Raw genomic sequence first — 18,356 nt, 5'->3', positions numbered from 1 at the left:
GAATTTTTTTTCCGGTTGGGCTAGGGTGGTGGTGGGTCGAGTTCGTTGGGGTCGGGGGGGGGGGGGTGGGGGGAAGGGTGGGAAAGTTTATGGGTTTTGGTTTGCGGGGGTATGGGTTGCAGGGAGATGTCTCTGACGTTTTTTTTTTTTTTTTTTTTCTGGGTTGCGGAGAAGATGAAGATGGGTAAGAAGATGGGTGCGGTGGGGTGTGTAGAGGAGGGAAGAGGGTGGGTGCGCGATGGGTGCCACGGGGAAGATGAAGATGATTTTTTTTTCCTCCTCTTCTTCTTCGAGGTTGCAGGTTGCAGGTTGGGTTTTGGAGGTGGGGGATGAGGGAGGGAGGGAGGGAAGACGAAGTAGGCTTTGGTTTTTGATTTTTGATTTTTTTTTAGTTTTATAATTTATTTAGAGGATTTAGGTTTTTTTTTTAAATTAATTTTTTTTGCCACGTGGCACACATTTGGTAGCCACATGGCACAAATGTGGCAACCATGTCATCATTTAACAGATTAATGGATGGAAAATCTAACGGATGTATTATATTGAAATAAAATAGTACTTGAGGTATGAAAGTGAAATGTTTTAAAGATGTTGTATGGGGTTGTAATAGACCTCAAAACCTGAGGGACTACTGTGTAATTTACCTTTTTTTGTTATATTATGTGAGAGTAATGAAACGTGTTTGAAATCTCCATAATTCTTTATTGAAAACTTGACTAATTTGTACAAAAGCCAATTTGAGTAACTCCATTAAACCATTAACTTTCCACAAAATAATGAGACCCTTGGTGATCAAAATTCAAATACATTTATATCACCATAGTCTATAGAGGTTAAACTGGAAGCTCCGAAGGGTAATTCGGGAAAAGAAAATTTAAAGTAGTTTTCGACCAAAATATTCTTAGGAAGAGAGTTACGTTTTACGACACGGCAATCCGATATCCTCTCGCCATTCGCTGGCGGTTGAATTTTGTATTGAAGCTATATACTTGGGTGGGAGTAAAGTTCCGGTGTAAGCACTTGGACGGTATGCATTGTCAGTGGATCGCCAACTTGGAAAAAAAAAATTGATCAAAAAACCAAATTATAAATTAGAGCAAGACGTAATTTTAATTATACTTTTTGGAACTCAATTTTAATATCATTTTTTTTTCTGTAACTCAAAATTCGTTCCACTTTACCTTTTATAATTTATCTTGATCATATTTTACCTTTTGAAACTGAAAATTCGTCTTCATAAATCTCAATATCTGCTCCATAATGCTTTAAATCTGTTAATTTTTTATGTAAGTTTGATTTGGGTGCACTAGGCTAACCATTTTCATTTTTATTTTTTTACATCTTCAATAACATTTTCTGACTGTTGAATGCTAACGTGTAATGGAGATTTATAATCAAATTTATTGCATATGTGGTATAGTCTTATCGAGTATGGGGTCTCACATATGTTTCAAGAGGTAACTTATGAGTTTCAAAGTGAAGAAAGAGTTCACAAAGCGGTACACATATTGAATTTCAAAGAGTAAAATGTTGATTTTTGAGTTGTAAGAGGTAAAGTGAGATCAAAATCAATTTTCAAAAGGCACAGCTAAATATAAGTCTTAGAGCAACAATAACTCCATGATCTCTTGAAACCATTTTATTCTGCCAACTTTTTACTAGGAAAAAAAGAAGAAGATGAGTACATGATCGTAGCTCATATTATATTTCATGTGGGTGGGTTCCAATCTATGATATTAATTCACAATATTTGTACTTCAATCGCATTGTACCTTTTATCGATGGAAGAATCTTCATTGTACATAAATACCAAATGTACTTTAAAATAAAAGAAAAATAATGAAAAGAATTTGAAAACTTTAAGTTTTAACGATAAAGATAAAATAAAGGGTAAAATGAATAGTGTTATGATTGATTTTTTAGTGTAAAAATATGGTTTTTCGTTAAAGTGAACAATACCGGGAGTTTTTCGTTAAAGTTCCCTTAAATTCAACTTTACTTGAATTCAACTTTTTAAACTCAAAAACAATTTTCAAAAACCGAACTCAAGACTAACTCAAAAATATAATATATTCTCTAAAAAAACAAAAAGTAAGTTTTTATAGTTTTTAAACTTAAACTCTCTTTTCTTTTCTCTCCCTCATCCCCTCTCACTCCAAATCTCTCTCTTTTCTGCTTTCTATCTCCCCCTTCTTTTCTTTTTTTATTTACTTTTTTTGTCTTTCCTTCAATCTGCTCTTTTCATTTTCTTGATTATTTCTCTCACTCCTCTTTCTCTCTATCTCCTCTTATCCTCTCTCTTATTTCTCTTTCCTCCAATCATGTCTTACTTTTTTTCCTCATCTCTCCTCTTTCTCCCACGACCCCCTCTTTTTTTTATCTCTTTGTCCAGTTTAAATTGTAAAATTTAAAATTTTTAAATCGCATATCAAACAAGTTTTTGAGTCTTAAAGAAAATTGTTTTCAAGAAAATTTCTTAAGAAATATTTTGAGAAATAATAAAAAATTTCAAATAGGATACCAAACAAGCCCTTACATATCGGATGGATTTGGTTACAATATCACTATTATTTAATTAATAAATAAGGGTAAATTACATTTTACCCCCTCAAGTTTGGGGTCGATTTCAATTCCTTACAACATATTTAAAACATTTCACTTTCATACATCAAGTACTATTGTATTTCAATATAATACATCCGTTACATTTTTCATCCATTGGTTAGTTAAGAGTTGACGTGGCTGCCACGTGGCAAAACAATAATTTTTATGCATTTAAAATATTATAATAATTTACCTTATTAATAAAAAATAAAAACCCAAAAATCCTTCCCCAACCCTTTCCCCTTCCCCACAACCTAAACCCCCCATCCCACCCCACCCCCTATCCATCTCTTCCTTCCTATCCGATTGCCGCATCACTATGACTTATGCAATTCCATCTTCTTGCCTCTCAGTTCTCTTCATCTCTTTCCAAACCTCCATAACTCTAATATCTTCTTCCTCAAAGCAAAAAACCAAAATCCTCTTGAATTAAACCCTAATGGATTGCTAATAAAATCAATACCTTCAAACAAATTGGGACCCAAACCCCCTCCCTCCATCCCCTCCATCCCCTTCAACGACCTCCTCCTTGAGGGGGGGCAACCACCCAACCCTTTCTCATCCACCCCCAAGTCCACCGCTGCCCACCTCTAGAGCCTCTCCGTTGAAGTGCTTCAATGGGGATGAACTGCAGGCTGAGCGGTGGATTTTGTAAATGGGAGTTGTAAAGAGGTGAGGGGGAAGGAAGCGGATCTGGGTTTGGTTTTTTTTTTTTTTTTTTTAAATTAAATTAAATTTATTTATTTAAATAGGGTTAATATTATAATATTTTTAATGTATAAATTTTTTTTTTTGTCCACATGTCACAAATTTGGCAGCCACGTCAGCACTTAACGGACCAATGGATAGAAAATGTAACAGATATATTATATTAAAATAAAATAGTACTTGATGTATGAAAGTGAAATGTTTTAATTATGTTGTAAGAAATTGAGATCGACCCCAAACATGAGGAGGTAAAATGTAATTTACCTAATAAATATATTTGTGTGATCATAAATAATATACCCAAATAAGTTACAACAAAACTATAAGTTGTTTGTAACATACCCACATGTGATTTCCTATAAATAACAACCCCTCTCGATACTAGGCGTGAGCAAGTAACATTAGTTCTACATAAAAACCACTACGTTAACGTCAAGATCCAGTTCGCTCGGGGCACGTTGGATCCCGATGCGTTGCAAAAGTTGATTCACCAAAGTTGGCTGTTGTGCAAGGGCGCTCGTCAACTACTTGTCGAGACAAGTGTTGTTCGCCATTTGGATTGGAAGAGCTTGGAAGGAATGCGCCTCCTTGGGCAGTGGAAATGTTGTAGACTCCGGGCGTGAGATTTGAATTGGGAAATGTCAAATCCGCGAAAAAATATGGTGAGAATGCCCCTGGCTCGATGGTAGGTCCGGATGGTTGAGATAGTCTTGGGTCGACTTGGGCTGCTTGGAAAGCCACTGGAGCATGATGGGCCGTGAGAGTGGGCTGCTCATCGGGAGCAGGCTGCTCAGCAGGAGCAGGCTGCTCGGCAGGAGCAGGTTGGGCCGTAAGAGTGGGCTACTCGACGGAAGCAGGCTGGACCACGGGAGTGAGCTGCTCGTCGGGAGCAGGCTGGGTCACGAGAGCAGGCTGCTTGGCAGGAGCAGGCTGGGCCACAGGAGTGGGCTGCTCGACGGAAGCAGGCTAGACCACGGGAGTGGGCTGCTCGTCGGGAGCAGGCTGGGTCACGAGAGCAGGCTGCTTGGCAGGAGCAGGCTGGGCCACGGGAGTGGGCTGCTCGACGGAAGCAGGCTGGACCACGGGAGTGGGCTGTTCGTTGGGAGCAGGCTGGGTCACGAGAGCAGGCTGCTTGGCAGGAGCAGGCTGGGCTACGGGAGTGGGCTGCTCGACGGAAGCAGGCTGCTCAACACGCGGTGCATGTGAATGCGAGGCTTGGGCTTGGGTCCATGTAAACTTGGATGGCACGGCTCGGGCCGTGGTGAAAGCTCCATGGACCTCGCCACGAATGGCTACCGAAGTAGCCACTGCAGTGGTTCCCATGGTGGCCGTGGTGAAGGCACCATGGACCTCGCCGTGGGTGGCTACCGAGGTAGCCACCGCGGTGGTTCCCATGGTGGAAACTCGTGGTGGTGATGCTGCTCCCCTTATTGTTGCATTTTGCCTCACGGATCTCCGCACTCCCATTTCTTGAACACTAGAATTTTCACTTATGGAATTTTCTAAATTTCTAGCCATTATATTTTGCTTATACGTTTTATCAAAGAACCTTTGCAAATAAAAAATTCTAATAATAAGAACGTATGAAAAATATTCAAATGGACTAGAAAATAAAGAAAAAACCTTTTTTGTGCGAGAGTCTTCTACGAGTATGGATTTCAACTCTCAATGAAAGCACAAATTTGTGGATGCAAATTTCTTCCTCCTCGATCTTGGACGATTTTGCACCTACAAAACAATTAACACCTTAGATTAAGGCCAAGAGCCTCACGCACCCACGATGAATGGGGGGGGGCTTTGGCCGAAGAACCTCCGATGCCAAAGTTAGAATTTAGAGAGAAAGAGTGTTTAGAGAATTTTGGGATTTTTGCCAAAGTGTTGGAATTAGCTTTTTGGTGAGAATGGGAGTATACTGTATATTTATAGGGATAGGAGGTGGCTAGGGTTTTTAGGTTTAATTTAGGTTTAATTAGCCAATTTATTTGGCTATTAAACATAAGATGAATGTTTTGGTGGTTTTTGAATTTATTGGGTAATAAAAAGGAAGAAATGGTGAAAAAGGTAGAAAAAAAGTGATGTATTAGGTTTTGAAATGGGGATAGCCGGCCATGTGGTGTTTTAGGGTTGAATTGGATGTATTTTGTAGTTATTTGGATATAATTGATGGTTTAATTGACAATTAATGGGTTAATTAGGCAATAAACCCATTAATTAGCCAATTAACATAATTTAAAAGGAATGTGTTTGGGAATTACCTTGTAGAAAGGATTTGATGAGATGGACTTTGAATTGTTACCTATTTTGGGCACTTCTGTCTTGGTTGAAAGAGGGTTGCCCGCTGCTTGCGCGTAGGAACCTCGTTGTATTGCAAGGGTATTTTTGTCATTTTTGTCCAAAAATCCACGTGTCGCCCTGTGAATATTTTTGGCTCCACAGTCAAGATCTAGTTCGCTCATTTGGTTTCTATTAAGATCTTAAACTCATAACCAACTTAATGTTGATATCTCGATTTGGGTTGGTTCAATTTAGGTCCAAACTAATCGCTGTATTTTAATAATCTAAATCTATCATTTTATTGACCGGTTTGGTTCAGTTATTTTTCTTTGAAAACAATTAAGCAAATATTCTAATTATCTTACATAAGTCAAAGGCGACTTCATATCTTGAGACAGATGGCGGTAGCCAACTATAAAATGCCAAGTGTGAAAAAGTACAAAAGGTTTTGGGTCAATTCATGCAACTCCAAAACATGACCAATCGAACTAATTGCATTTTGGTTTGAAAATTGTCTTAGTATATTACATTTTTGTAGTTTAAAATTCAACCGAAACGACTTGATTTGATTTAGCTGGTTTAAACAATTTGCAGTTGGTTTTTGCTCTCATTTCCTTTTATTTCACACCCTTCACTCAAATCTTCTGCAAATTCCACCAATACACCAAGCCAGCAAGAAACCCACAAGTGAAGAAGAAAAACAGCCGCATCCTCCTACAAGGACCACCACATTGACCGCCGCCACAAAACCATGGAAGCACGCATGACGAGAGATCCTACAAGCAACATCGCTGACAAGGGCGAATACCGGAAAGGACCAACAAAAGTGATGGTGTGAATGCATGAGCCAAAGTTCTACACACTCTAAACCATAGATCTGAGACAAAATGCGGAACACCGGCGATACACGAAAATAATTGAGTATGGCTCGAGAGATGATGGAGCCAAAACATGAAATTAGAGGAGGTGAACGGAGTGAGGAAAAAAGAGAATGCGGAAGTTTGGAGTGTTGGAAATATTTGGTGATATGAATGATGCTTCTCCTACAACAAATCACATAAGATAAACATTAGTATATAGTATTTACGTTGCCGCAATTAATTAGATGAAATAAACAAATACAATAAAATACTTATCTGTTAGAATGTAGACACTGCTTTTTGTTGATGCTTGTTGAACAACTTTGTAGGTTGAGGTGTGTAAGTTCACTGTCGTTAAAAGTAAATTTCGCTATTCGAAGACAATGTCTCGGTGTAACAGGTTATGACGCTCTACCCTCTATCTAGGATACATCAACCTATGATCCTTGTAAGCACAATCAAATGCTAACATTATAAATCCCGTTCAATGCATCGGTTTTGTTTGCAAACAAAATTGAAATTAAGAATAAAAAGAAATCATTAAAGAATGATATACTCGATCAAATATTCCAACATGGGAAAGGAAGAGGATGGAGGAAAAGAGGAAAAGAGGAAAAGAGGAAGACAAAGGAAAAGCCTGGAACTGCCACTGACCATAATCAAATTTAGGGCTAATGACGAAGCGAATCTACGAAAACGAAGGAACACTCACACAACAACGAGAAAAGCTCACGGGAGGAGAGAAATTTCAGCAGTTTGACCTTAATAAAATGAGCACAATGAACGTACCCACAACTACATTTCCAATTCATAAATCCATATGCCAAAACAAAAACGTGTCTAATTCGCACAAGTGTCCCAAACGGACCTACTTATGGTAATGAGTCACGACCCCGCACTTTCCTCCCCCTAAATATCACCCACTCCAAACCCCTCTAAAATCCAAACGCGCGCCGCCTCCTTCCAGACACTTCCCCTCTGTCCCTCTCCTCAGCCATGGCTTCCTCCGCCTTGTTCCACTCCTCTCTCTCCTCCCTCTCCCCTAATCTCTCCGCGTTTTACCAAAACCCCGCGTCCAAACGCCCCCCTACCTCCTCACTTTCCGTATCCTGCACCTCCTCCACATTCGATCCCTCCCCCGCAACAAACAGGACCCCGCCCCAGCCCCCTTCCAGCAAGACCCGCCGCGCCGCCGATGAGAACATCCGCGATGAGGCCCGCCGACACCGCTCCCCCAACAGCTTCTCGGCCAAGTACGTTCCGTTCAACTCGGGCTTCGACTCGCCCGAGTCCTACTCGCTTGACGAAATCGTCTACCGCAGCCAATCCGGCGGCCTCCTCGACGTCCAGCACGACATGGACGCGCTGCGGAAGTTCGACGGCGCGTACTGGCGGAGACTCTTCGACTCGCGCGTGGGGAAGACCACGTGGCCGTACGGCTCCGGCGTCTGGTCTAAGAAGGAGTGGGTCCTGCCCGAGATTGACGACGACGACATCGTTTCGGCGTTCGAGGGGAACTCCAACCTCTTCTGGGCGGAGCGTTTCGGCAAACAGTTTCTGGGCATGAACGATCTCTGGGTCAAGCACTGCGGGATCAGCCACACCGGCAGCTTCAAGGACCTCGGCATGACGGTGCTAATCAGCCAGGTCAACCGCCTCAGGAAGCTCAAACGCCCCGTCGTCGGAGTGGGCTGCGCCTCCACCGGCGACACGTCGGCAGCTCTATCCGCTTATTGCGCTGCCGCAGGTATTCCCTCGATTGTTTTCTTACCGGCTAACAAAATTTCAATGGCGCAATTGGTCCAGCCGATTGCGAACGGCGCGTTCGTGCTGAGCATCGACACCGATTTCGACGGCTGCATGAAGCTAATCAGGGAAATCACGGCCGAATTGCCAATTTACTTGGCGAATTCGCTGAATAGTTTGAGGCTGGAGGGGCAGAAGACGGCGGCGATTGAGATTTTGCAGCAATTTGATTGGGAAGTGCCCGATTGGGTCATTGTTCCCGGAGGCAATCTAGGCAACATCTATGCATTTTACAAAGGGTTCAAAATGTGCCAGGAATTGGGGTTAGTGGATCGAATTCCGCGGATGGTTTGCGCTCAGGCAGCAAATGCGAACCCGCTTTACTTGTATTACAAGTCAGGGTGGAAGGATTTCAAGCCGGTGAAGGCGAATTCGACATTTGCCTCGGCTATTCAGATTGGGGACCCTGTTTCAATCGACAGAGCCGTGTATGCTCTAAAGAATTGTGATGGGATTGTGGAGGAAGCAAGTGAGGAGGAGTTGATGGACGCAATGGCGAAAGCCGACTCCACAGGGATGTTTATCTGCCCTCACACCGGCGTTGCTCTAACCGCATTGGATAAGCTGAGGAAGAGTGGTGTCATTGGAGCCGGTGATCGGACTGTGGTGGTGAGTACTGCTCATGGTCTGAAGTTTACGCAGTCGAAAGTTGACTATCACTCGAAGGCAATCAAGGACATGGCTTGCCGGTTCGCTAACCCGCCGACGGAGGTGAAGGCGGAATTCGGGGAGGTTATGGATGTGCTCAAGGAGTATTTGTTCAACAAGGCACCAAAGGTCTGAGTGAGAGAGGAGGTTTAGGAAGCAAGTTTTTGTATTAATGTAACAAAGTATCCCATTTTGCTGTTGATGCTTGGATTTCAGCACGTTGCTTTTGGATTAATCGAGAGAGTTAATTTTGTTTTTCTGTTTTATATATGTTTCGCAAATATAATCTTATATTTACTTGTGAAAATTGTCCGACAGATATATATGTAAATGACCATGTTTCTGATCACATTCAGACATCTTGTGTAACATTAGTGGAACAACATATCCCTTGGTTTTTTTGGATTAATCTTGTGATACGTATCTCTACGCTGCTCTTTTGTTTGCGTGTTTTAAGGAATTTTCTAGTTTCCCACATGCTTGGAAGGTGTTTGTCATGACTTCTCCCATGGTGCCATGGTGGTGTCATGTCATTATTTTTGTTTTCGTGTGATTCTCCAACTTGTTTTATCATCCTTGACAATGTTAAATGGTGCTGTCATGTCTTGAACTGCTTTTTTTCTTCTCTTCTTTTTGGTAAATATCGAGTCATAAAGTTTAAGCTTCCCGTTGGACGTGTTTCTTGGTGTCACTGTCATACCGTTACATATTTATTTATTTTGGTTAGTGGAGTGGATTGTGGAATGATACGATGCACGGAAAGAATATGCACCATTTGAGAAGTCAACTGCTTTGTACGATAAAAACTTGACTTGAGACATTAAAACCATTCAAGCGTAACACATTTCTTACAAAAGTATAAAATTCAAAAATTTAATGTGAGCTCCCTTAGTATGTAAAAATTAAAGGGAAAAAAATACTCTTATAGTGTAAAATGATTCTCTTAAAGTGTCAATAACAACGCATTTTTCTTAAACATCAAGGTAATAGGGCAGAAAGGAGAGAAATCTGTTGGTTTATTTTCTTTTTCTTGAACCAAGGAGCAACAAAAAATCCACATTCGATCTAAAAAAATGCCACATAATTTTCCATATATGGACAAAAGGTGAATTACCCAACTGAAAAAATGACCAAACACATATATGCCAAAACTTACTTGTTAAAGCTGCGAGCCTAAGAATACACATTAACAAGGTCAAATCTAAGGCTTCGCCAGTTCATTTTTTTACTGTAAAGGGTTCACCAATTCGACGGTAAAACATCCGTCGAATAGGTATGCATTCCCTCCCTCGACCAACACTAGTTTCAAGTGAACAAGGTGTCAAACAAACCGATTTCAAGTGAACAATCTGGTAAATTTCCAAGGTTCTCATATCTCCCCGAGCCAGCCACTTCAAGAGTAGTCGTACAGCGATATGCTCTTGTCATCCGACACACTTGCAAGTCTACCAGGCATTCCTCCTGGTCGAAACGCCACTCCCCAGACTTGGTCAGTGTGGTTGCTCATTGTCTGCACAGCTCCCCTCATGCTGATATCCCACAGCCTCACAGTTCTATCACTTGAGCCTGTTGCAACAGCCGCCCCATCACTGCTCACATCCACACTCAGGACCCATCCTGCATGACCTGACATAGCTCCAACCAAGGTTTTTCCTTCAGCGTCATACATGTGTACATGGGTATCATCTGAGCCTGTGAAGAGTAACCTTGGCTCAACGGGTGAAAACACAAGAGACCTCACTGGCATGAAGTGGCCTTCCAGGTGGTGCAGGAATTTGGCACGATCTGCATCAAAAACAGAAACGGTTCCATCCATCGAGCCACAAGCAATGCGTCTCCCATCAGGACTCCAGGCAACCGATAGCACAAACTTCTTGCTGCTGCTTTTATCAGTTGGCTTGGTACCTTCGGGGCGAGGAATAGACAATGTGGCTACTATATCCCATGTGGCAGTGTCCCAAACTTTGACTGATGCACTTCCCCCACCTGCCACAGCTAGCATGGTACCCTGATCGGGTACCACAAATTAGCATCAATTTGAATATTACCAAAATTGTCTGCTTCAAATACCTTCAATCAAATGCCTCTAAACTTGCTTTAGCAAACAAAAAAGATGGTTCTCAGTAAGAATCAGAAATCACTCGGAGCCTCGATAAATGTAATGCTAAAGACCCTAAAATAAGTCCTAATTTTAGATACAAACACTAAATATGTTCACTTGGAGCATCTCATTTATTCAAATTTGGTCCACTTTGAATATCAGTTTAACAATTAAGAACTAAAAGAGATCAACAACTTCTCAAGAAGAACTTTCCCGAAAACGGGGATACCATTGTGGTGGTATCTAAGCATTCACGCAATTCCACGTGGTAAATTTTAAATGGTATCCTGAAGTCAATCACCCAATGTCACGTGGGAAATTTAAAACGTATGGCGTTATAAGACGTATGACAGAGTGTGATTGGCTTGAGATACCGCTGCATACTGCATAGCGTAGGTAAGTTTGTCTCCAATTGGCATCTCTGACACTATTAGTAAAGCAGCCAAGCAAAATACAACATATTCTAAATCCCCAAGTCTAATTTTATCATAATTTTCAAAGTAAACAAAAATAGGGATGTGATATCCATACATCCTATTTTACTTCTCTCACACATTTTTAATTTTCAACTGTCAGATCGGATGAATTGAAGAAGATCAATGGACATAAATTATCAAGGATGTATGAGAAGTAAAATAAAGTGTGTGGATAGCACATCCCATCAAAATAAACTCAGCAGAATTTAATGCATAGATACAAAAACAAGTAATTAAATACAAACTTTACTCAGAAAATAAATATCCAAAATTTCCAACATTTGCAACAATGTACCTGGGGATTGAATCGTAATTGCCACACTTCAGACGGCGGGGCTTCGAGACTGGCCACTGTATTGTTGGTATCAACATCAAATACCCTGACGAAGCTATCCAGCGAAGCCGAGGCGGCGATGCGGCCGGAGGGGTGGGCCGCCACCGAAGCCACGCCGAGGCAGTGGCCGGTCATTTTTCCCCGGTTCACCAGCTCGTCCGGTTGCCACAGCCTCACGGTCTCGTCCAGTGACCCGGTTAGCAGCAAAGAGGGTCGGGACTCGGTGGCCGGCACCCACGTCACCGCCCATACCGACTCGTCGTGCGCGTCCTCGATTGATTTCAGTCCGGCTAGCTTCATTGGTGATTGATTTTGGTGAAACGACAAGAACCCTAGTTTGCTCACTTCTTCACTCTTTTCGGTCTTCAATTTTCTTTTTCTGGAAGCTTTTGGGATTTATGTTTGGGCTAAGATTTTGAGTTGTTGTATAGTTTGGACCTACCTGAAATTTGTCGGCCCGTAATTGAGTGGATTTGTTAGGACTTGTTCTTTTTTTAAAAGATAATAAATGGTGACAAGCCACGGTTATTCATCCCTTTCATGCTCAGAGAGGCTATGGTGAATTTACACACCAATTTTTACTTCTCACACAATTTGTCGGCCGTCGGATTAAATGAATTCTAAAATATCAATAACTAAAAATTAACAAGGATGTGTGGTTGGAGAAAATGAGTGTGATTGACCTTTGTTTATGTCCATTGTATCCTATTGTAAAGTTACCAAAATACTCAACTAAATTTTAGGGAACTAATGGTGACCCTCCCACCTTCAAATCGGCAAGTTTGCGGTCAACCATTTTCTGGCCGCTTGGGGTGGTGCTTTAGCTTGCCGTACAAAATGAAAAGCCAATGTTTCTCCAGTTTCTTTGTGCAATGGGTCTCCATATCTTTTGTCATCAATCTCTTTTTTTGTCGTTAAAACAATTCCAAAGTTGATTGAAGATTAGACTAATCTTAATGCAAGCTTCATAATAGATACGTCGACTCCAAACTCGGACGTATATTCTACTAAATTTTTGCGTTTATCACCAGAATTCGAACTCTACATTTCTTATACCATATTAATAAGAAGAAGAAGAAAAAATCACTAAATCGATACTTAATCGGTATATTGCCTCTAACTGATTCGCCATGAGTTCAAAGCTTAGGTTAGGTTGATGTTGAACTATCCCAAATGGTGCCCTAAACCTAGATATTCATTTATGCCACCGACCATAGTCAACTACTTTAATTTGGACCCCAATACCCAGCTACTTGTTCGCCTATTCATCATCTGTGTATATAAGTGCTTGATTGGGGCCGGCCGGACCAACAAATTAAATTGCCAAAAAGGATGTGAATGCATCGTTCTTTGGTAGCCGGCTAGGAAGGGACGAATGGTGTTTCCTAATGCAATTTGGTACTTAGAATTAACTATATATTGCAATTTTCCCACTTGATTTTGTATGTTCTTATTATATTTTTTTTAAGGCTTTTTAGCCAAATTGGTCTCCGAGATTGTCCACCATTAGTCATTTTGATCATTCTGTGAAGAATTTCCGTTAAACTGAGGAGTGTTTTTGTCAAATCAACCCTTTCACTTGAACTGATTGTTTCTTCAATTTAATTGAGATTTTTCACAGAATGACCAACATAATTGACGGTGGACAATCTCAATGATCACTTCTATCAATTTTAAATCTCAAAAACTAAAGTGAGGAGTTATGACAATCTTAAAAACCATTTTGACTAAAAAAAACTTTTTTTTTTAAGTAAAGTTGCATTTGTGATCATGTTACTTGTACTCTAGTTTTATTAATGAGTAATGACTTCTCTTTTATTTTAAACCACTCCACCCACACCTTTTACATTATCCTTCAATTTTAACATAAAGCAATGATGCCATTTTCTCGTTTCATTACATTGTTACGTAGGACAACAACTTAGAAGAAACTTTATCATACAAGTTACAACAATGTCTGTCATGTGTTAGTTCGTTTAATTGTTAAATAAAACAGGTTCATCTTTCTTCTTTAGGATATAAAATAATAATCATTATTAGATCAATTGACCAAAAAATAATCATTATTAGATCTGCAATGTATGTCATACATTGTTGCATCGTAATAACAATTCAATAACTTACAAAATATTGTATGCAGTTGTTTTCATGAAAATTTCTCATGTTATATACATATAAAGAAGATTGCACACGAAAACAAAACTAGTTCAAATTATAGAACCCATACACACATTGTACTTTAATACAAAATGGCTCTAAAAGGAGAACAAAAACCACATTGAGATCCCTCAATCCATACATAGTACAAGTACCAAATCCAAAAATTCGCCTACTTCTTCCACAACGAGCTCCAAGAGGTGAGGAAAAAATAAAGCCACACTCGGAAAACCCATTGCCTATTATTTTGTGTACTTGTGTACACACTCACATCATCAAACACAATCAATCCAAAATCCAAATTCACGTCACTCTAATCTACATAGGAGAGAGATTCGTTAGTGTAATCGGAAATATGTTCTCCTCTTCCTATATCTTTAGTCGTGTATATCCACCAATTATACGACAGAATTTAGACCAGGAGGCAGAGGGTGCTCCTAAAGATTGGACAAAAACCCAATCCAAGCCCTAATGCCTTCCATGTTTTCTTTGCCAGTATATACCATAGTTCTTTATCTAAGTGTTAAAATCAAATGTGAATGTAAAAGTAGAGAATGGTGAGTAAAAAACCAGTGCATGCAGATTAGGGCATCTTCTTTTTCTGCCTCATTGAGTTCATCTTCTCAAGCTTCCACTCATCTCTCAGCCTAGCAATGAAGTTATCAGCTTTCGTATTAACATCTGGGCTAGGGCAGAACACGGAGGATCTGCCGCTGCTGCCGCCACCACCGCCGCCATCTCCACTGTCCATCACGTTGACTTTTCTCTGTACTTCTGACTTTGACTTCAAGTCTTCTTCCTTACGTGGCCACGCATCAACGTCATCAACGTCCTCCAATTCAGGAGATCCACAGCGTGAGCTCTCCGCGCTCCTTATCTTAACAAAATCCCCGCGCACAAAAAACTTCAGATCCGGCATTTTGAACGGCGGAGGAGGTGGCGGCGCCACCGGAATTAAAGGACTCTGGCTGCCGCTGTTTACATTTTCCTCGTACAGATAAGTGCTCGACTTAGTCGGCAACGGCGGGCGGCCACTGGAGGCGGAAGATCGTCGCCGGGAAGTAGCCGGAGGTGGTTGTTGCGGCGGAGTTGGTGGCGCCAGCGGGAAACTAGTATTCCAACTCTTTTGTTTTCGCAATGCCGGCTGTGGTGGTGGTGGTGGTGGAGTTGGAGGTGTCGAGACGGAGTGAACTTTCTTAGTTTTGCTCATTCCCTTTTTGAACAGATTATGAAACACAGAATGTGGCGGCGGCGGGGGTGGTGGTGGAGGAGGTGGCGACGGCGGCGGTCTTGTGAAAAAGTATTCTCCTTCTCCTCCTTGTCGTTGGTGTTCAGGCAGAGAAGCAGCAGTTTCGTAAATGTTTCTGGTACCGGTGACCTTGTGCTTCTTCTTCCTCTTTCTCTGATTAGACAGAACCGAAGCCCAAACCATCGCTATCTCCTTCTTCACATTACTCTTCCTGCGTTTCGGCTCCGACCGAATCCGAATTGGCGACGGCGGGGCAGCAGGCCTTGGCGGCGGAGGAGGTGGAGGCGTCGGTGGCGGAGTTCGAACATCCTCAATTTCTTCACCCTCTTCAGTAATATGCTTATTCACTACTTTCCCCGTTTTTGGATCTTTACGTCCAACGGTCTGATACGTCCTTCTCGTTTTTTGTTGACGTGGTGGAGGCGGCGGTGGAGGTGTCGGTGTTGGCGACTTTTGCGGCGGGGGATGAGAAGAGTAAGGTACGAAAGTATCCACCGGAATCTCCTTAATTACATCTGAGTACTCCTCGGATCGGCGTTGGTGTGAAGTTGACGGGGCACGATTGTAATTGCCGATTTCGAAGTCGTCGAAGAAGCGGAACTGCGGCTTGTTGTGATCCGGAGTTTCCCACACTGAGTCTTGCCCGAGTTGCCTCAGATCCGGGTAGGAGCTGCTGCTCCTCCTCAACCGGCCACCACCGATTTCCGGCGTCCTCCTCTCCGAATATCCAAACCATTGCTGCGGAAGTACAGACCCAGCTGCTTCCGATTCCGATATGTTCGCGCTGTTTGTAGTTACTTTGTCCAAAGGGTGTGGAATATTATTGTCGGGAATGCGATCTTCCTCGGTAGGTGATGCGTCTTCGTTTCGCTTGGCGAAAACGCCGCATAGGATTGCGAAAATGACGAGAAACACATTGAGGGAGTCCCAACTTTTCTTGACAGAAATGGTGGGGCGGAGGAGTTGAGAGGTGAGAGATAGGAATGGAGGGATGGTATAGAAGAGGATGAGTGAGATGATGATGGGGAAGAGGATGATGAGCAACGGTGGACTTAAAAGCGGAGACGGTGAGCCATGGCGGCGAGGCATGGAGGAGGGGGGTGGGGGTGGGGGTGGTGGTGATGATGGTGAGTTGGGACAAGTAGGTGGGGGGTGGCGGTTTTGATGGGTCTTTAGGCTTTGTTTACTTGCATTGCTTTTGATGAGTTGGGGTTTTGGGGCTTTGCTTGTGGAGATAAAGAGTACAAAATAAGAAATATAATTTGTTTTTTTGGTCAACAAAATGAAAAATAATTTAGCAGACAAAGATATGCCTTTTGAAAATGAAATATTAATAATCCACGTTTCATAATTTCTTATTAATCAAAATCCATTGAGAGCGTTGTATCATTAAATCAACATAATACAAAAATAATCTGCTTTTTAATTGGTTGTATTTTTTCTTTATGTTTATCTAAATCACGTGATATGTGATGAGAAAAATACAAAGAGTATACAATTGAAAATATAAGAACCTTAAGAGCATAACTCACACACACTCTCTCTCTCTCTCTGATTACATGCACTAAATATCTTCTATTCTTATTAAATTTTATAGGTGATATAACGTTCTTTTGAATAAGAATCGACGTGTTACATGCATTCATCTAAACTATTAATCATGTAGATTTGCATACGTAGACCTAACGTATTACGAAACTATTATCTTTTATGAACTAGTTTCGTGCTTGTGTGGGTAAATTAGAGATAAGACTGATAAGAACATGTATAATCAAATAAAATGAAAGCAAAACTATGCATGTGAATCATAAGGGTGGATTAGATTGAAGCATTCGAATTAATACCAAAACTTAATCATGCTTAAGGCATTACACATAATTTATTATGTTTTTATAATTGTATGGTAGTGTGTATCACTCGACAATAATTGTTTGATAACAACCAATAGTACACCGACAAATATAAAATTATTTAAAAACATTCAAGTGTATGAATCTTTTATTCAAATTAATAATTGAACAATACCTGTCTACTCAAAGAAAAAAAGTAAGAGTTCATACTCAAAATTATTCGTTATCGATTTATAGAATTCCGTTTTTATAATCAGAACCGTTCATATTATAAATCACTCTATAAAGATTTCCTCTGTAAAAAAATGAATTAAAACTAAGGTCGTTTAGTCATCGAACTATATAAAAACAAATTAATGGAATTTGTATAAGTATTATGAAACATTTATGTATTTGCTAAAATAGATTAACAAAACGACCTCAGTTTTAATTCATTTTTTACAGAGATGATCTTTACAGTATGATTTATAATATGAACAGTTCTTATCATAAGCACAAAGCTCTGTGATTCGAATACGAAGAGTTTTGAGTAGGAGTTCCTACTCCCCTTTGAGTAGCCAAACATTGTTCTTAATAATCTGATCTGCCAATTCACCAAAAATAAAATAAAATAAAATAAAATAAAATAAAATAAAAATTGATTTTAAAAAAGAAAGAAAGAAAATTAAAAATATTAATTTGAAGTTCTAAGGCAAGCAAGTTGCAGGTGTAGTCCATATACAGAGAAGCAGAGGACACTTGTACGTACTACTCAACCAATTTCCTTCTTCTCTTTTCTCTTTGTTTGAATGATTGGAGCGTGGTGCGATCATTGAAATTATATACCCTTTTACAATGAAAACACCACGACCGTTCCTCTTTGGTGACAATCTGTCAAACAAGAATTTTTCAAAATTTAAAAAACCCTTAATCCCGGAGAGAATCTGCTGTTTTATAGCCGATTTTAGAGTTTATGTAGAGTCATGCACGTGTTGAGAGATAAAGATTTACAAATTCGTAGTTACATATCTTCTTTTGAGTTTATCTCTCATCACGTAACTTGAGTTTCTCATCGTGTGAGAGCGATGAACGCAAGGGCACCAAAAAATCTCTCGCTTTTTACTTTTCCTGTTGTTTTAGAGTTCATTAATGGTAATACAGCTTTTTACGTGGCCAGTTTTCCTGCATGTTTTTCTCTTAACTATTTTGATTTCAGACTGTAAAGGAGGCTTTAACATTAATTAACCAAACACATATGTTTTCAAATTATGACTTTCTAGTGTGTGGACAATTTGGCTTGGAAAAAAAGC

At 40.6% G+C, this 18,356-nt stretch overlaps 3 protein-coding genes across 3 annotated transcripts; 1 reads left to right on the top strand and 2 right to left on the bottom strand.

The window, feature by feature from the left end:
* The first annotated feature begins 7,337 nt into the window (after positions 1-7,337).
* On the top strand, positions 7,338-9,166 carry LOC126604151 (threonine synthase, chloroplastic-like). The gene has a single exon (XM_050271289.1). The coding sequence runs from the start codon at positions 7,443-7,445 to the stop codon at positions 9,033-9,035; it is 1,593 nt and encodes a 530-aa protein (XP_050127246.1). The 5' UTR covers positions 7,338-7,442; the 3' UTR covers positions 9,036-9,166.
* Positions 9,167-9,966: 800 nt separating this feature from the next.
* LOC126605529 (WD repeat-containing protein VIP3-like) lies at positions 9,967-12,211 on the bottom strand. Its single transcript, XM_050272944.1, has 2 exons — positions 11,773-12,211; positions 9,967-10,908 (listed from the first exon to the last, which is right to left on the bottom strand). The coding sequence occupies exons 1-2, from the start codon at positions 12,109-12,111 to the stop codon at positions 10,294-10,296; spliced, it is 954 nt and encodes a 317-aa protein (XP_050128901.1). The 5' UTR covers positions 12,112-12,211; the 3' UTR covers positions 9,967-10,293.
* Positions 12,212-14,551: 2,340 nt separating this feature from the next.
* LOC126602730 (uncharacterized) lies at positions 14,552-16,306 on the bottom strand. Its single transcript, XM_050269619.1, has one exon. It carries the CDS (start codon positions 16,304-16,306, stop codon positions 14,552-14,554), a length of 1,755 nt encoding a protein of 584 aa, XP_050125576.1.
* Between the last annotated feature and the right edge of the window lie 2,050 nt (positions 16,307-18,356).

The sequence above is a fragment of the Malus sylvestris genome, chromosome 15 (genome assembly GCF_916048215.2).
Source record: "Malus sylvestris chromosome 15, drMalSylv7.2, whole genome shotgun sequence".
Classification (NCBI taxonomy): Eukaryota; Viridiplantae; Streptophyta; class Magnoliopsida; order Rosales; family Rosaceae; genus Malus; species Malus sylvestris.
This window is presented reverse-complemented; position numbering and strand designations above follow the sequence as displayed.

Bases quoted from the DNA above. Each gene is read 5' to 3' on its own strand.
- LOC126604151 (XM_050271289.1), top strand. From the start codon at position 7,443: ATGGCTTCCTCCGCCTTGTTCCACTCCTCTCTCTCCTCCCTCTCCCCT.
- LOC126605529 (XM_050272944.1), bottom strand. From the start codon at position 12,111: ATGAAGCTAGCCGGACTGAAATCAATCGAGGACGCGCACGACGAGTCG. The intron at 10,909-11,772 runs GTACATTGTTGC...GTACCCGATCAG, and splicing joins AATTACGATTCAATCCCCAG to GGTACCATGCTAGCTGTGGC.
- LOC126602730 (XM_050269619.1), bottom strand. From the start codon at position 16,306: ATGCCTCGCCGCCATGGCTCACCGTCTCCGCTTTTAAGTCCACCGTTG.